At 47.7% G+C, this 15,848-nt stretch overlaps 1 protein-coding gene across 1 annotated transcript in view; it reads right to left on the reverse strand.

Annotated features, from left to right (window-relative positions):
- LOC112116912 (ubiquitin carboxyl-terminal hydrolase 12) overlaps positions 1–12,803 on the reverse strand; it is a 74,489-nt gene extending 61,686 nt beyond the window's left edge. The window contains exon 1 of the mRNA XM_026653565.1: positions 12,576–12,803. Coding sequence (XP_026509350.1) covers positions 12,576–12,623 — 48 coding nt within the window. The 5' untranslated portion in view covers positions 12,624–12,803. The remainder of the gene's footprint in view (positions 1–12,575) is intronic.
- Positions 12,804–15,848: the final 3,045 nt, after the last annotated feature.

Below are 15,848 nucleotides of genomic sequence, written 5' to 3' on the forward strand. Positions count from 1 at the left end.
GATGGACCCATACTCCATGAACTTATCTAGTTCTTTTTTGAACCTTGTTATAGTCTTGGCCTTCACAACATCCTCTGACAAAGACTTCCACAGACTGACTGTGCATTGTGTGAAGAAATACTTCCTTTTATTTGTTTTAAACTTGCTGATTATTAACTTCATTTGGTGACCCCTAGTTCTTGTATTATGAGAAGGAGTAAATAACACTTCCTTATTTACTTTCTCCACACCAGTCATGATTTTATAGACCTCTATCATATCCCCCCTTAGTCATCTCTTTTCCAAGCTGAAAAGTCCCAGTCTTATTATTCTCTCCTCAAATAGAAGGCCTTCCATTCCCCTAATCATTTTTGTTGCCTTTTTCTGAACTTTTTCCAATTCCAATATATCTTTTTTGAGATGGGGCGCACACAGTATTCAAGATGTGGGTGTACCATTGATTAATATAGAGGCAATATGATATTTTATGTCTTACTATCTATCCCTTTCTTAATGATGCCCAACATTCGGTTCGCTTTTTTGACTGCTGCTGCACATTGAGTGGATTTTATTTAGGGAACTATCCACAATGACTCCAAGATCTTTTTCTTGAGTGGTAACAGTTAATTTAGACCCCATCACTTTATATGTATAGTTGGAATTGTGTTTTCCAATGTGCATTACTTTGCATTTATCAACAGTAGCTAGAACTCCGGACTCAAATCCAAAAGACCCTTGGCTTACATTGCAGCGTAGACATACCCTAACAGCTAACTATTCTTTAACCTGTTCTTTCCCTAGTCTAGCCTATATTCCTTCCCCCTTGTTGCTAATATTATGTGTGTTAAGCATCTGGTCACACACAACCTTCTTAGTTAAAACAAAAAAAAGCATTAACAACTTCAGCTCCTAGCCTCAAAGTAAAAGCACAAGGCATTCCTGACCATCCAGCCTTAACCAGGGGTGAAAGTAACTTAAAGGACTTGTCGGTACTCCGGAGTCCTGCAGAGGGGCGTGGCCTCCACCAGAAGAGGCGTGGCCTTTAAATCCCCAGGCCCTTTAAATCAGTATTTAAAGGGCCCGGGGCTAGGGCTGTGGTAGCAGCAGCTGGGAGCCCCAAGCCCTTTAAATCACCCCCTGAGCTCCCAGCTGCAGAGGTGTCTGGGAGCCCTGGGGTTCGGGGGCGATTTAAAGGGGGTGATTTAAAGGGCCCGGGGGCTCTAGCTGCTGCTACCGCAGTGGAGCCCCGGGCCCTTTAAATTGCCGACAGAGCCCCGGGGCTCCAGCAGCAGGGCCCGGGGCTCCGGCTGCCGCTACCCTCCAGGGCCCTTTAAATCGTCTCCAGAGCCCTGCTGCTGGAGCCCTGGGGTAGCGACGGCAGGTCTCCAGCGGCTATTTAAAGGGCGGCAGCGGTGGGAGGAGCCCTGGGCCCTTTAAATTGTCACCCGAGCCCTACCGCCGCTACCCCAGGGCTCTGGCAGCAATTTAAAGGGCCCTGGGCTCCAGCCCTTTAAATTGCTGCCTCAGGAAGCCGGTCCACCCGGGTATGGCACACCAGCTCTTGCTGGCAGGGGTGGCAGGTTTGTAGAAATTTTGGTTGTGGGCCCAGAACCTGCCCCTGCCCAAACTCTGCCCCCCCCCACCCAAACTCCACCCCCCACCTGCCCAAGGCTCTGGGAGGGAGTTTGGGTGGGGGAGGAGGTCTGGGGTACAGGCCCTGGGCTGGGGCAGGGGTGCAGGAGGGGTGCAGGCTCTGCGAGGGAGTTTGGGGATGGGAGGGAGTGTGGAGGGAGGGGGTGCAGGTTCTGGGAGGGAGTTTAGGGATAAGAGAGGGTGCGGAGGGAGGGGTGCAGGGGTGAGGGCTGTGGGGTGAGGCTGGGGGTGGATTTAGGGTGTGGCTGGGGACTCAGGGCTGAGGCAGAGGGTTGGGGTGCAGGGGGATGAGGGCTCTGGCTGGGGATGTGGGCTCTGGGGTGGGGCAGGGCTGGGGATGAGTTTGGGGTGCAGGCAGGCTGCCCTGGGACTGGAGCCAGAGAGGAGGACTCCCCCCAGCCCTCTCCCTACCGGCAGCAGCGAGCTCTGGGGTAGGGACCCCCTTCTCCCCCCCAGCAGCACACTCACCCCCCCACTGTCACTGCACGTGCTCCTAGGGCCCCTCTCAGGTCCAGGAATCCCCCTCGCCTCCCCTGTGGTGGGTGCCATGCCGGGGGGGCTGCCATCACATGGACACCTCCTCCCCTGCTGCTGCCCCTCACTGTAGCCTCACTGGGGGTGGGGGATGGGGCTGCCCCTTGCCCAACGTGGGGCAAGAGCGGTGACTGCGGGCAGGGGGGGCGGCTGTACTGGTGGAGGGTCCCACCGGAAAATGAAAGGATCTGAGGGGGAGGGGCAGACTGAGGGGGGGCACTAGGACCCTGCGGTGGCAGTTAATGCAGGCAGGAAGCATGGAGCTTCAGGGGAGAGACACAGGAGGGGACCCAGGGAGGTGCACGGGGGCAGCAAAGGAGGGCCAGCCCACACTCAGGGGAGGCACGGGGGGAGCAGCAGGTGGGGCCAGGGGGGAGACCCGGCCCCGAACATTCGTGGAGCCGGGCCCCCGGACCCTCAATATTGCTGGAGCCAGGAGGAGGAGTCAGAGGGAGAGAATGCTCCATTTTCTTGCTGGAACACTGCTGCACCTTTTCTTACCGGCCCGTACCAGCTTACTTTCACCTCTGGCCTTAACCATTTGCTGTAGTGTTCAGAGCCAGCCTCTCTGGCTGTTCACAATGTTCTGAAAGTCTCTGCACCTCTGCCCATCAGTGAGGCTCACTCCCATTGAAACAGTTATCCCATTAGGCAGATATTGCTCAGCAGACTCCAGCCTAGTCATCAGACACCAGCATATCCCTTTCAGCATTCTGAATACACATTCCACTGTTCTTCTCCAGCAACTCAGGGTATAGCTGAACAGCCCCTTTCTCTATCCAAATGTCCAGTTAAAGGCTTCATACACCAAGGAAGCCAAGGGTAATCTAAGTCTCCTAGAAGGACTATGGGAATCATACCACCATTAACATCCAGAGTGGTCCTGGGAGGACACATGTTTTGATTAAAGAAAACAGGTCTGAGTTTCTAAAGATCCTAGCAACATGGATCTTTCAGGACCACCTTACATCAATATTGGCAAACCTTCCATGGTGATCAACCATATCTGAAGCACCATTCAGATATACCCATTTCTGAATATGAACTCTGGTGTGGGAGGCAAAAGAATATGCACAAGGGTCTCATTAATGGCCCCATTATAATTCAGGAACCCCAACCATGCAAACCCATCAATAACCTCCTGTGCACTACTAAGTGTTATCACCTGGGGGATCAGCACTTTAATGCACTGCACATCTCCATGACAACAGCCGCAACAGTACCAAACTGATTAGCTACTGACCAACTGGGTATAGTTAGCTTCCAGATGGCGATGGTCACAAACTTCTCCATGGTAAGAAGAACTCTCATGTTCATACACTACTGCAGCAGCTCAGGGGTGAGTGAGTTCCATACAGATCTCTGGGAAAGTGGCCTATATCCTGAAATTCTATCACAACTATTGGTCATCCCAGGTCTCCAGCACTATGCTTTCACACCACTCAATTCGTTTCTCAAGCCCAGACATGGTGCTCCTCCAAGTGAAGCTGCCCCAGGAAAAGTTCATCCACCGGTAGTTGCTCAGTTTCATCCTCCTCTACCCAAATTGGCTCTGCAGCGCAGTAGCTGACTCCCAAAGCCATCTGACTGCATGACTACAAATACAGCATTAATTACTGTAACAGATATAACAATATCCTGCAATATCCTACACAAACCTTATGGAATTAAGTTAAACCTTATTGAACTAAGGATTTCAGGAGTCAATTGAATTACAAATGCCACTGTTTATGTGCTATTGTGGAACTGTATGTAATTTTTCTAGGAGATGTGACTAATGCAATCTCTGGGCAGCATTAGGAAAGGACTTTTTGGGAAAATACACATGAAATGGATTTCCTAGGAAATACTTGGGGTGAGGGGAATGAAAATGACCCATCCCCCTTCTGAAGCTTCACCTTGGGCAGAAAAATCATTGTCTGGCTGATTACCCATTCACCATCTCTTCAAAGGCCCAAATTATATAAATGAATGACTGTCAGAGTCATGAATGTGCTTGTTCTGAGCTGAAGCTGTGATGAACTAGTAACCACAGGCAAAAACCCTGCTTTGGGTTTGAAAAACTAATCACCTACCAGAGCCCTTGCTAGACTGCAGAGGGGAATACAGGTACTGTTACCCTGAACTGTGATTAGTACTACTACAACTACTACTGACTGTCAGGATCATGGCATTCAGCAGCATTCCCTGCATGCTGCCTAACAGCATTTTGAAAATGGTGCTGGCTCATAAAATATAGATGTATCATGGGATGCCAGAAGAGGAATCATGGGAATATACTAATTTCACCCATAATTCCAGATGCTTTCAGTAGATTTCCCACAATGTGCAGCAAGGAAAATAATCCCAGAATACACACAGAATTTCACACAGTTTCCCAGTTGCTTACAAAACTGTTCGCTAAAGAGCAGAAATATGCTGGAGATCAGAACTCCTCGATTCTATCACTAGCTCTGATAATGTAGCTTCATTGCAGAATTAGCCTATGTTATTCTTACTCAGGTGTTGCCTGAAGCCCCCTTCCATGCACACACAAAAACCTCTCACATGAGTTAAGTAATGCATTCAGTCCAAGTTAGCTGGCACTGCTTGGGGGTGTGGGTTACAGCCCCGGTTACGCATTCACTTGAACTAGTAATCTGCCCACTTGGCAGCGAGGATGCCAGTTAAATCACTTAAGTGCATATAGTCCTTAAATGCCTTCTCACAATTACTCACATACACCCAAAAGGACTGACAAGTTCTCCCACAATTCACTGGGAAAGACTCACAGAGCAGCTCAGCTTTCTACAACACAAACGAACCACAGAATATGACCCCCAGAAGTCCAAACAACACACACAGAAGAGTGCAGCACCAGTGAGGACACAGTAATTAGGGCAGAGCTTTACAGTGTGGCCACTGACACCTGGGCTAGGCTAACATAGGTGCCAATAACCTGGGTAACTCTGAAGTGAATACATACCCTTAGACATAGGATGACCAAAGCACATTCAATTGGAAAGGCAGTGTGGTTGGGTTTTATATCTGACAGTGCTTGTAGAGACCTTATGAAACCTCTTTTAATGTACCTGTAAAACGGGATGGCAGTTCACACAGGATGACTGCTTTCTAGGATTCATAGACTTCGTCAATAAGAAGGATAACAAAAAGTGCATGGAAATATAAGACAGTTAATAGAGGTCAGATTTGAATGTATAGTCTCTTCTCCCCCAGCTCTTTCCCAACTTCCCCCCAGGCTACAGGATCTTTTGGGGGAGTGAAGAGTTAGTGAGAGACACACACACACCTTCCCCAAACAGCTATCTTATATCATCACTATTAAATACAGTATGTTCATCTTGGCACATTTCTTTTCCATTATGGGGAAAGAGTCACAAATCATGACACAGACAAACACTACCTATAAATACAAGATCAGTTATAAATAACTAATCTTGTGGTAATCAGCACACAAGAAGCAAAGCACATATCCAGAATGCTCGCTACAGGGGTCTGAAAAAAAGGGGAGAATCTTGGGGGGGGGGTCAAAAAGGGGAGATTTTAGAAGACTTATTATAGAATCATAAAAAAAGTATGGCTGGAAGGGACCTCAAGAGGCCAAGGCTATAACAGGGATCAACAAAAAAAAAAAACTAGAAAAGTTCATGGAAGATAGGTCCATCAATGGCTATTAGCCAGGATGGGTAGGGATGGTGTCCCTATCCTCTGTTTGCCAGAAGCTGGGAATGAGCGACAGGGGATGGATCACTTGATGATTACCTGTTCTGTTCATTCCCTCTGGGACACCTGGCATTGGCCACTGTCGGAAGACAGGATACCGGGCTAGATGGACCTTTTGTCTGACCCAGTATGGCCGCTCTTATGTTCTCATATGTCATCAAATCCAGTCCCTTGCACTGAAGCAGGACACGTAAACCTAGACTATCCATGACTGGTGTTTATCTAACCTGTACTTAAAAACCTCCAGTCATAGGGATTCCATCACCTCCCTTGTAAGCCTATACCAGTGGTTAACTAACTTTAAAAATTACAAAGTTTTTCCTAATATCTAACGGACATGGAGAACAACTAATCACTGTCCTCTTTCAAACAGCTGTTAACATATTTGAAGACTTGTCAGGTCCCCCTCTCGGTCTTCTTTTCTCAAGAATAAACATGTTTAGTTTTTTTTAACCTTTCCTCATAGATTAGGTTTTCTAAACCTTTTATCATTTTTGTTGCTTTCCTCTCAATTCTCTCAAATGTATCCACATCTTTCCTAAAGCATGGAGCCCAGAGCTGGACACAGTACTCCAGTTGATGCCTCACCATTGGCGAGCAGAGCAGGACAATTACCTCCCGTGTCTTACACACAACATTCATGTAGATACACCCCAGAATATTAGCCTTTTTCACAGCTGCATCATACTGTTGGCTCTCAATCAATTTGTGTTCCACTATAACCCCCACATCCTTCTCAGCAGTACTACCACCTAGCCAGCTTTCCCCATTTTGTTAGGAAGGAAAAGTCAAATGTACAGCTAAGTGCTGTACTTGTCCTTACTAAATTTCATCTTATTGATTTCAGACCAATTCGCCAATGTCATTCTGAATTCTAATCCTTTCTTCTAAAATCCATGCGACCCCACCCAGCTTGGTATCATCCACAAATTTTATAATCATACTCTCCACTCCATTATTCAAGTAATTAATGAAACTACTGAACAGTACCTATGAACTTCTTGCTGCCAACTGGCAGAGGGCACGGAAATACATAGGGGAACTGGAATTCCTTGGATTCACCAAAAGGGGTCATGTAAGGTCTCTTATGATATGTAGATATGGAAAACGTGCAAGAACTATATATGCTGAAAATTATATTCTGTAGGCCTTGTAAAGACAGGGCATGCTACTTTTGGGTGACTTGAGACAAACTTGTCCAGACAGGAGGTGGAAGACATTTATCTCCCTGGTGGACCATTGTGTATTATGTTTCTTATTATAGAAATCTATTAGCATACTGAGTCAAATGCTAATGAAGAGCTTGCGGAGACTTCAAAAGGAAACTAAGAGGAAGAAGTAAACAGCGGGAGGGAGGGGGGTTTAGGGTTGGGGGGGAGAGAAGACCCTGCTTTCATGTGAAGACAAAAGATCTGGTCTGGTCTATCTGGGGTGCAGAGAGATGCCCTGGCATCCTTCAATCTACCAAGACAAGTGCCAGCAGGCTTTATCTTATCAAAGGGGGTTCTCAGACATCCTGGTTGAAAATGCTGAGGAAAGGACATAAGGTAAGCTATCTTGTTGGAGACAGGAATGTCTTGTGAGTTAAATTTCAACTCTCTTTCTAGAGTTATGATTTTGTTTTATATGTAACCATTTGTTTCCAATATTCTTACTTTCTATCATCTAAATCTCTGTTCTTTGGTAATAGATATATTTATAGTGAAAACAAGAATAAGTTTAAATTTGTGTTAAGAAAAGTGTCAATCCTGAATTAAAACTAATAAACTTGTGTTGCTATTCCTTTGAGAGTAGCAAATCTGAGACTTCTGAGAGTGTTCAGTGGACCAGGGCCTGGGTGCTCAAAAGGGAAGCCTATCATTAACCTTCACAGACAGAGACAGGCCTGCTGAGGTGTGGAAGTTAGTGCTCATGTTGCTAGAGGATGTTGGAGTCAGGGAGCTGATCCACAGCAGGCACAGACAAGACTTCCTCTTGTTAAAGGCAGGTGGAAGCGAGGTGCCTCATAATTCTGGATGCTCTTGGGAAGCATTACAGTACCACACTCAGGGCTGACCCCTGTTGGACCCCATTAGATAAGCCCTCCCAATTAGACAACGAACCATTGATAACTACTCTTTGAGTACAATTTTTCAACCAGTTGTGCACCCACCTTCTAGTAATTTTATCTAGACCAGATTTCCCTAGTCATCTTATGAGAATGTGGAACTGTGTCAAAAGCCTTACTAAAATCAAGATATATCATGTCTATTGCTTTCCCCCTATCCACTAGGTTTGTGACTCTGTTCTTGACAAATCCATATTGACTATTCCTTATAATCCTATTATCCTCTAGGTGCTTACAAACTGATTAATATTTATTCCACTATCTTTCCATGTATTGAAGTTAAGTTGACTGATTTATGATTCCCCAGGTCCTCTTTGTCCCCCTTTTTAAAGATAGGTAGTAGGTTTGCCCTTTTCCAGTCCTCTGGGATCTCACCTGTCCTCTGAGTTCTCAAAGATGATCACTAACAGTTCCATGATTGCTTTGGCTAGCTCCTTAAGTACTCTAGAGCAGGGAAGCGGCGTGGGCCAAGGGACTTCCTAGCCGCCCTTCCTGCAGCCCCCGTTGGCCTGGAACAGCAAATCGCGGCCAGTGAGAGCCGCGATGGGCCGAACCTGCGGACACGGCAGGTAAACAAACGGGCCCGGCCCGCCAGGGGCTTTCCCTGAACAAGCGGCGGCCCTAGATTGAGAACCACTGCTGTAGAGTGAATTTCATTAGGCCCTGCTGACTTGAATATACCTAACTTATCTAAACATTCTTTAACCTAGTTTTTCCCTATTTTGGAATGTGTTCCTTTCCCCTTGTTAATATTGTGCTAAGTATCCAGTCACCCTTAATTTTCTAGTGAAGATTAATGCTTATTTTGTTAAACTCAGTAAACACCTCAGCCTTCTTGCTGTCATAGTTATTAGCGTGCCGTCCCCAGAAAGTAGAGTACCTACACTTTCCTTTGTCTTTCTTTCAATCAAAATGTATTTAAGGAACCTCTTCTTATTGCTTTTTATGTCCTTTGCTAGGTGTAATTCATTTTGTGCCCTTAATCCTTAATTCCACCAGGATTGCAACAATTTCCACCTCACCATCAACCTCACCCTGGACCAGTCCACACAAGAGATCCACTTCCTAGACACTACAGTGCTAATAAGTGATGGTCACATAACCACCACCCTATACCGGAAACCTACTGACTGCTATACTTACCTACATGCCTCCAGCTTTCATCCAGATCACATCACACAATCCATTGTCTACAGCCAAGCTCTAAGATACAACCGCATTTGCTCCAATCCCTCAGACAGAGACAAACACCTACAGGATCTCTCTCAATCGTTCTTAAAACTGCAATACCCACCTGGTGAAGTGAAGAATCAGATTGACAGAGCCAGAAGGGTACCCAGAAGTCACCTACTACAAGACAGGCCCAACAAAGAAAGTAACAGAACGTCACTAGCCGTCACCTACAGTCCCCAACTAAAACCTCTCCAGCGCATCGTCAAGGATCTACAACCTATCCTGAAGGACGATCCCTCACTCTCACGGACCTTGGGAGACAGAACAGTCCTCGCTTACAGACAGTACCCCAACCTGAAGCAAATATACACCAGGACCTACACACCACACAACAAAAACACTAACCCAGGAACCAAACCCTGCAACAAACCCCAGTGCCAACTCTGTCCATATATCTATTCAAGGGACACCATCATAGAACCTAACCACATCAGCCACACCATCAGGGCCTCAGTCACCTGCACATCTACTAATGTGATATATGCCATAATGTGCCAGCAATGCACCTCTGCCACATACATTGGCCAAACCGAACAGTCTCTACGCAAAAGAATAAATGGACACAAATCTGACATCAGGAATTATAACATTCAAAAACCAGTAGGAAAACACTTCAATCTCCCTGGTCACTCAATAAACAGACTTAAAAGTGGCAATTCTTCAACAAAAAAAACTTCAAAAACAGATTCCAACAAGAAACTGCAGAACTGGAATTAATTTGCAAACTGGACACCATCAAATTAGGCCTGAATAAAGACTGGGAGTGGATGGGTCACTACAAAAACTAAATAAATTTGTTAATCTCTAAGTGCCACAAGTACTCCTCATTGTCTTTACAAAAACTTATTTCCCCTTGCTAAATACTCACACCTTCCTGTCAACTGTTTGAAATGGGCCATCTTGTTTACACTGGACTCATTGGCACTAAGAAAGTGATTTCCATTCCTTCTTGTCAACTGTTGAGAATAGCCCACTTCCAACTTAATTGAATTGGCTCGTTAGCACTGATCCCCCACTTGGTAAGGCAACTCCCATCTTTTCATATGCTGCGTATTTACAGTTTCCTACTGTATGTTCCACTCCATGTATCTGATGAAGTGGGGTTTAGCCCACGAAAGCCTATGCCCAAATAAATTTGTTAGTCTCTAAGGTGCCACAAGGACGCCTCGTTGTTTTTCCTATTCTTCCTATTTTATCTCCGCATCAGAAGAGTTTGCAATTATGCCTTCACTACTGTCCCATTGAGAAACAGCCAGCTCTCCTTAACTCCTTTATCCCTTATTCTCTCTGTATCAACCCAATTTTCATCAAGCCACCATGAAAGAGTCAAATTGTAAATGTAAATTTTGAATACTTTTAATTTTTTTTACAAAATAAAGATTTAAAACACCCCTTAAACTAAGAACTTTTATCTCAGCATTATAACTATACTGTTGGGACCAGCTTCAGCATAATGTGTGCATTAATTTACACTATGATTGTAAATAAGATCCTAGATTACCTAGTAAAGCTGCTGTGTTTAAATTTACAACGGGTATCTTCATCTAGCCGTCCTATCCCAAGATCCTAATAAAGCACAGACATTTCAAAATTCATTTTAAATTTTATAACGGCTTTATCCCAAAGCACATCATGAGTTAATAAACCATATGACTGAACATATGTACCCGATGTAAAAATGTCTTAGTTATGTATAGACATATATTTTAGTTCATCGTGAGATTTAACTGAAACAAAATGGCTTAGGTGACAACACAGAATGTAGAGTCCTCTCCTACATCACTTGTTCAGATCCAACCCATACCTGATGACTGTTCAGTAGCTTACCTGAAAGTACTTTGTGTGCTCTCTCATACCACAAACATCTGTCACTACAGTAGACTAGCAACCATTACTGGCAATTTTAGCTGACATAGCTACAGAAAGTAATTCATTTAAAATAGTTTGGGCCTCCTTTGAAACTTTTGCTTGATATATTAAGACAATAATACAGAAATTCATAAAAACTGCAGAACAGTCTCCCATGGGAAGTGGAGGAAGCCCCACTGCTTGAGAAGTTTATAACTAGACAGAAAAAAGCCTAGAGAAAGTACTGTAGGGAATGATCCAATAGGTCTCTCCCGACTCCTGCAATCTCTAACTTCTAAATTCACATTTTTGTGCTCTCAAAAGGAGATGTGTACATAGCTCCTTCATTCATAGTACAGTTTTACAGAAGAGTGGAATGCAAGATTTCCTACAATGGTCTGCCAACGTGCCTCATTTCTGAGGAGAGATTATTTCTACAGGTTAGAGGATAGCTTGGTCTCAAAGTTCAGCACTCTCAAAAAGCACTAAATTCATAATTTTTTTTAGTTAGAGATAGAAAAGTTCTATTACACCAATTAGTGTGCTCATAACTCTTTCTTCACAAATAATCAAGAATGAAGTCCAATTAAAAATAAACACTGAAAGATGTGTTCCCATCAGGACTTGGACCGATGCAAACAGTTCAGACTACATACCAGTATGTGTGCCATATTGCACAAGACTAACTACACTGGATGCTAATGCAGCTTTTAAGGGTAACCAAGGGTGCACCAGACTGCCACTGTGACATGACAACCAAGCCCACACAACATTAGTGAGGCATTATGTACTAACTACTGATGACAAAAAAAATATGATGCGGAGTTGGGGGAGGGGGGAAATCAAGATCTCTAGAAAGCCTATACTCAATAAAAACCAGCTTGAGCAAATATTTTAAAGCATCTGCAAGATTTCCAGTACAATTTTGAAAAAGACTTCTCTCTACTGGTTAACTAATGATTCCTAGTTTCCTGTGTGGTTATTTAAATCAAGTTTCACCATATGTCCATATTACGCTTCCCCACCCCCATTGCCATTAATGCTTGCCTCAATGCTGCATTCTCTAAAGCCGATTAACTACACCCAGTTTTTGATTCCCACCCTCGCTCCCTCCCACGGCGAGCGGCACACTCTTCTACATGAACACACAAAACCCAGGCAGAGAGGAAGCACCGCTCCGAGGAGCTCGGTTTTCGAACCCAACATAACCCGTGTCACCTGTTTGCAAGGGAAGGAAGCGCCCCCCTCACGCCTTTTCCCAACACACCCGCCCCCGCAGCGCACGCGCTACCGTCCGTCCCAATTCCAAACCCACCCCCCGATTCAGTGCCTGGCTCACCCCCCACCCCCCTCCGCGAAGCATGCACAGGCGCCCCAGAACCCGCCCCCTCGAGCCCGCCTCGCCAGGAGGCTCCCCCTCACACCCGGCGCCCGGCCCCCTTATATCACCTCCCTCCAGCACAGGCCCCGCGGGTGCCCGGCCGGCCCCCTCACTCACCATGGTACAGATAGAGGCGATTTTGGAGACCGTCATTAGGATTTCCATCCGCCCAGCGCCATCTTCCGCCCACTCACAGCGCCGAGCCGGGGAGGGGGCAGCCCCCGCCGCCCCCACCAGCCGCTGCAGCGGGACACGTACCCCGCGCGCCAGACCCGCCGCCCCAACCGCCAGGCGCGCGGCTCTAAGAGAGGCAGAGTCTAGAGCGCGAGACCCTCACCCCCCACCCCGCGCGCGGGCACAGATCGCGAGCCCACCCCCGCCTTACGCCGGCTCCCTCTGGGCCCTAGCGCCACTCCCGGCTTTAGCGCCGCCCAATGCCTGCCCTCTGCTTCCTCTCGGGCCTTTGCGCCGCCCACTCGAAGCGGCTCCCAGCACCGGGCTGTAGCACCGCCCCACATTGGCTCTCCCGGGCCGTAGCGGCGCCACGTCGGCTCTCTCCGGGCCCTAGCTCCAGTGTGCCATCTTGCCGCCTCTTCGTTGCTTGAGGGGGCAGAAACTTAATTCTCCTCACAGGGGAGAGTCATAGGCAAACCCTGCAGCCCAGGAGCCCCACTGTTGAGAACAACACCCCAAAGCGCATACAGTCAGGCGAGCTGGGAAGTCAGTGCCATGGCCCTGCCCTGCCACTATTAAACAGTCGCAAAACTCCAGAACTGGTAAGACATTGTGGTACCATTCACAAACAGGAGCCTGGTTTGCCACTGTGTTACTTCCGATTTAAACAGCTGTAACGCCCCATTGACCTGGATGGGGTTACACCTGCATAGTGTAATCCACACACCTCCTGGGTGTAGTGTTCTGTCCCATCTCGTGGCACTAAGGCTTGGTCTACACGGGGGGGTCGATCTAAGTTACACAACTTCAGCTACTTGAATAACGTAGTTGAAGTCAATGTACTTAGATCTACTCACCGCAGAGTCTTCACTGCGGTGAGTCGACGGCTGCCACTCCCCCATCGACTCCGCCTGTGCCTCTGGTGCTGGTGGAGTACAGGAGTCGACGGGAGAGCAGTCGGGTCAATTTATCCCGTCTAGACTAGACGTGATAAATAGACCCCTGTGAATCGATTGCTGCCCACCGATCCAATGGGTAGTATAGACATACCCTGAGACCACTTAGAGAAAGAGAGATAAAATGAGTCTGCTCTACAGCCTTAGCTAACAGCCACTTGGCTTTTAGCTCATGAGTAGAGGCTCATGCACTAAGCTCCAAAGGACCCTGGTTCGATCCTGCCCGTCGACGACCGGGGTCTGTTGGTGTTACAAGTGGGGGCTTGTCTGGGATTTCCACTGGGAAGACTCTGAAGCTCTGAACACACTTCCTCAGCTAGGGGAAATATGTAACCCGCACACCTCCTGGGTGTGGTGTTCTGTCCCATCTAGTGGCACCGAGACCACATAGGCTATGTCTACACTACAGAATTAGGTCGGATTTATAGAAGCCGGTTTTATAGAAACCGGTTGTATGCAGCCGATTGTGTGTGTCCCCACCTAAAATGCTCTAAGTGCATGAAGTCGGCGGACCGCGTCCACAGTACCGAGGCTAGCGTCGACTTCCGGCGCATTGCACTATGGTACCTATCCCACAGTTCCCGGAGCCTCCGGCGCCCATTGGAATTATGGGTTGAGATCGCAATGCCCGGATGATGCAAAGCAGTGCCGCGAGGGGTTCTGGGTACATTGCGTCAGGCCCCTCCCCCGCCGTCACAGCAACGGCAGACAATAGATTCGCGCCTTTTTACCTGGGTTACCTGTGCAGACAACATACCACGCCAAGCATTGAGCCCGCTCAGCTCAGCTCACCGTCACCATATGTCTTCCGGGTGCCGGCAAACGTGGGACTGCATTGCTAAACAGCAGCAGCAGCTTACTGCCTTTTGGCGGTAGACGGTGCAGCATGACTGGTAGCCTTCATTGGCGATCTGGGTGCAGGCAGCCGTGGGGCTGGCAGCCGTAGGGCTGCATTGCACCAGCCCCTTGCCTTTTGGTAGAAGATGGTATATTACGACTGGTAACCGTCGTCATCGTACTGCAGTGGCTGTCGATCATGGGCACCCGGGCAGACAATGATGGTTATCAGTCGTAGTATGCTATTTTCTGCCAAGTGCCCAATATTGTCTGCTAAGCACCCAGAAGAGGCCAAGGGCTATCTGGGTGCTGGCAGACATGGGGCTGGCAGCCGTGGGGCTGCATTGCACCAGCCCCCTTGCCTTGATGATGATGGTTATCAGACGTAGTATGCGCAGGATGGGGCAACATTGCTACACAGCAGCAACCCCTTGCCTTTTGGGCAGTAGATAGTATATTACGACTGGTATCCATCGTTGTCATACTGGGTATCAGATCGTGCAATAGACCTGAAGGCTAACTGCCAAGCGCCCAGTATTTGCTGCCAAGCACCCAGAAAATGCCAAGGGCTATCAGTCATGCTGCACCGTCGTCTTAAGATGTAAAAAATAGATTTATTCTGTATTCATTTGCTTCCCCCCCTTCCTCCTGCTAAACCCAGGCTTTTGAGTTCAATCTTTGGGGGGGGGGGGGCATTCTGTGTGACAGTTGTTTGTGTTTCTCCCTGATGCAAAGCCACCTTTCTTGATTTTAATTCCCTGTACCTGTATGCCATGTCGTCACTCGCCCCTCCCTCCCTCCCTCTCTCCCTCCCTCCCTTCTTCCCCTGGTCCGTCAGATATTACTTTCGCGCCTTTTTTCAGACCAGACGCCATAGCCAGCACTGGGATCATGGAGCCCGCTCAGATCACCGCGGCAATTATGAGCACTATGAACACCACGCGCATTGTCCTGGAAAACATGCAGAGCCTCCTGGACATGCCAAAGCCAAACCAGGACCAGCTGAGGAGGAGGCGATTGCAGCGCGGCGACGATAGTGATGAGGAAATTGACATGGACCTCTCACAAGGCACAGGCCCCAGCAATGTGGAAATCCTGGTGTTACTGGGGCAGGTTCATGCCGTGGACCGCCGATTCTGGGCCCGGGAAACAAGCACAGAGTGGTGGGACCGCATCGTGTTGCAGGTCTGGGACGATGCCCAGTGGCTGCGAAACTTTCGCATGCGTAAGGGCACTTTCATGGAACTTTGTGACTTGCTTTCCCCTGCCCTGAAGCGCCAGAATACCAGGATGAGAGCAGCCCTCACAGTGGAGAAGCGAGTGGCGATAGCCCTGTGGAAGCTTGCAACGCCAGACAGCTACCGGTCAGTCGGGAATCAATTTGGAGTGGGCAAATCTACTGTGGGGGCTGCTGTGATCCAAG

This window comes from Terrapene carolina, unplaced genomic scaffold (genome assembly GCF_002925995.2).
Source record: "Terrapene carolina triunguis isolate 2854851 unplaced genomic scaffold, T_m_triunguis-2.0 Scaffold141, whole genome shotgun sequence".
Taxonomy (NCBI): domain Eukaryota; kingdom Metazoa; phylum Chordata; order Testudines; family Emydidae; genus Terrapene; species Terrapene triunguis.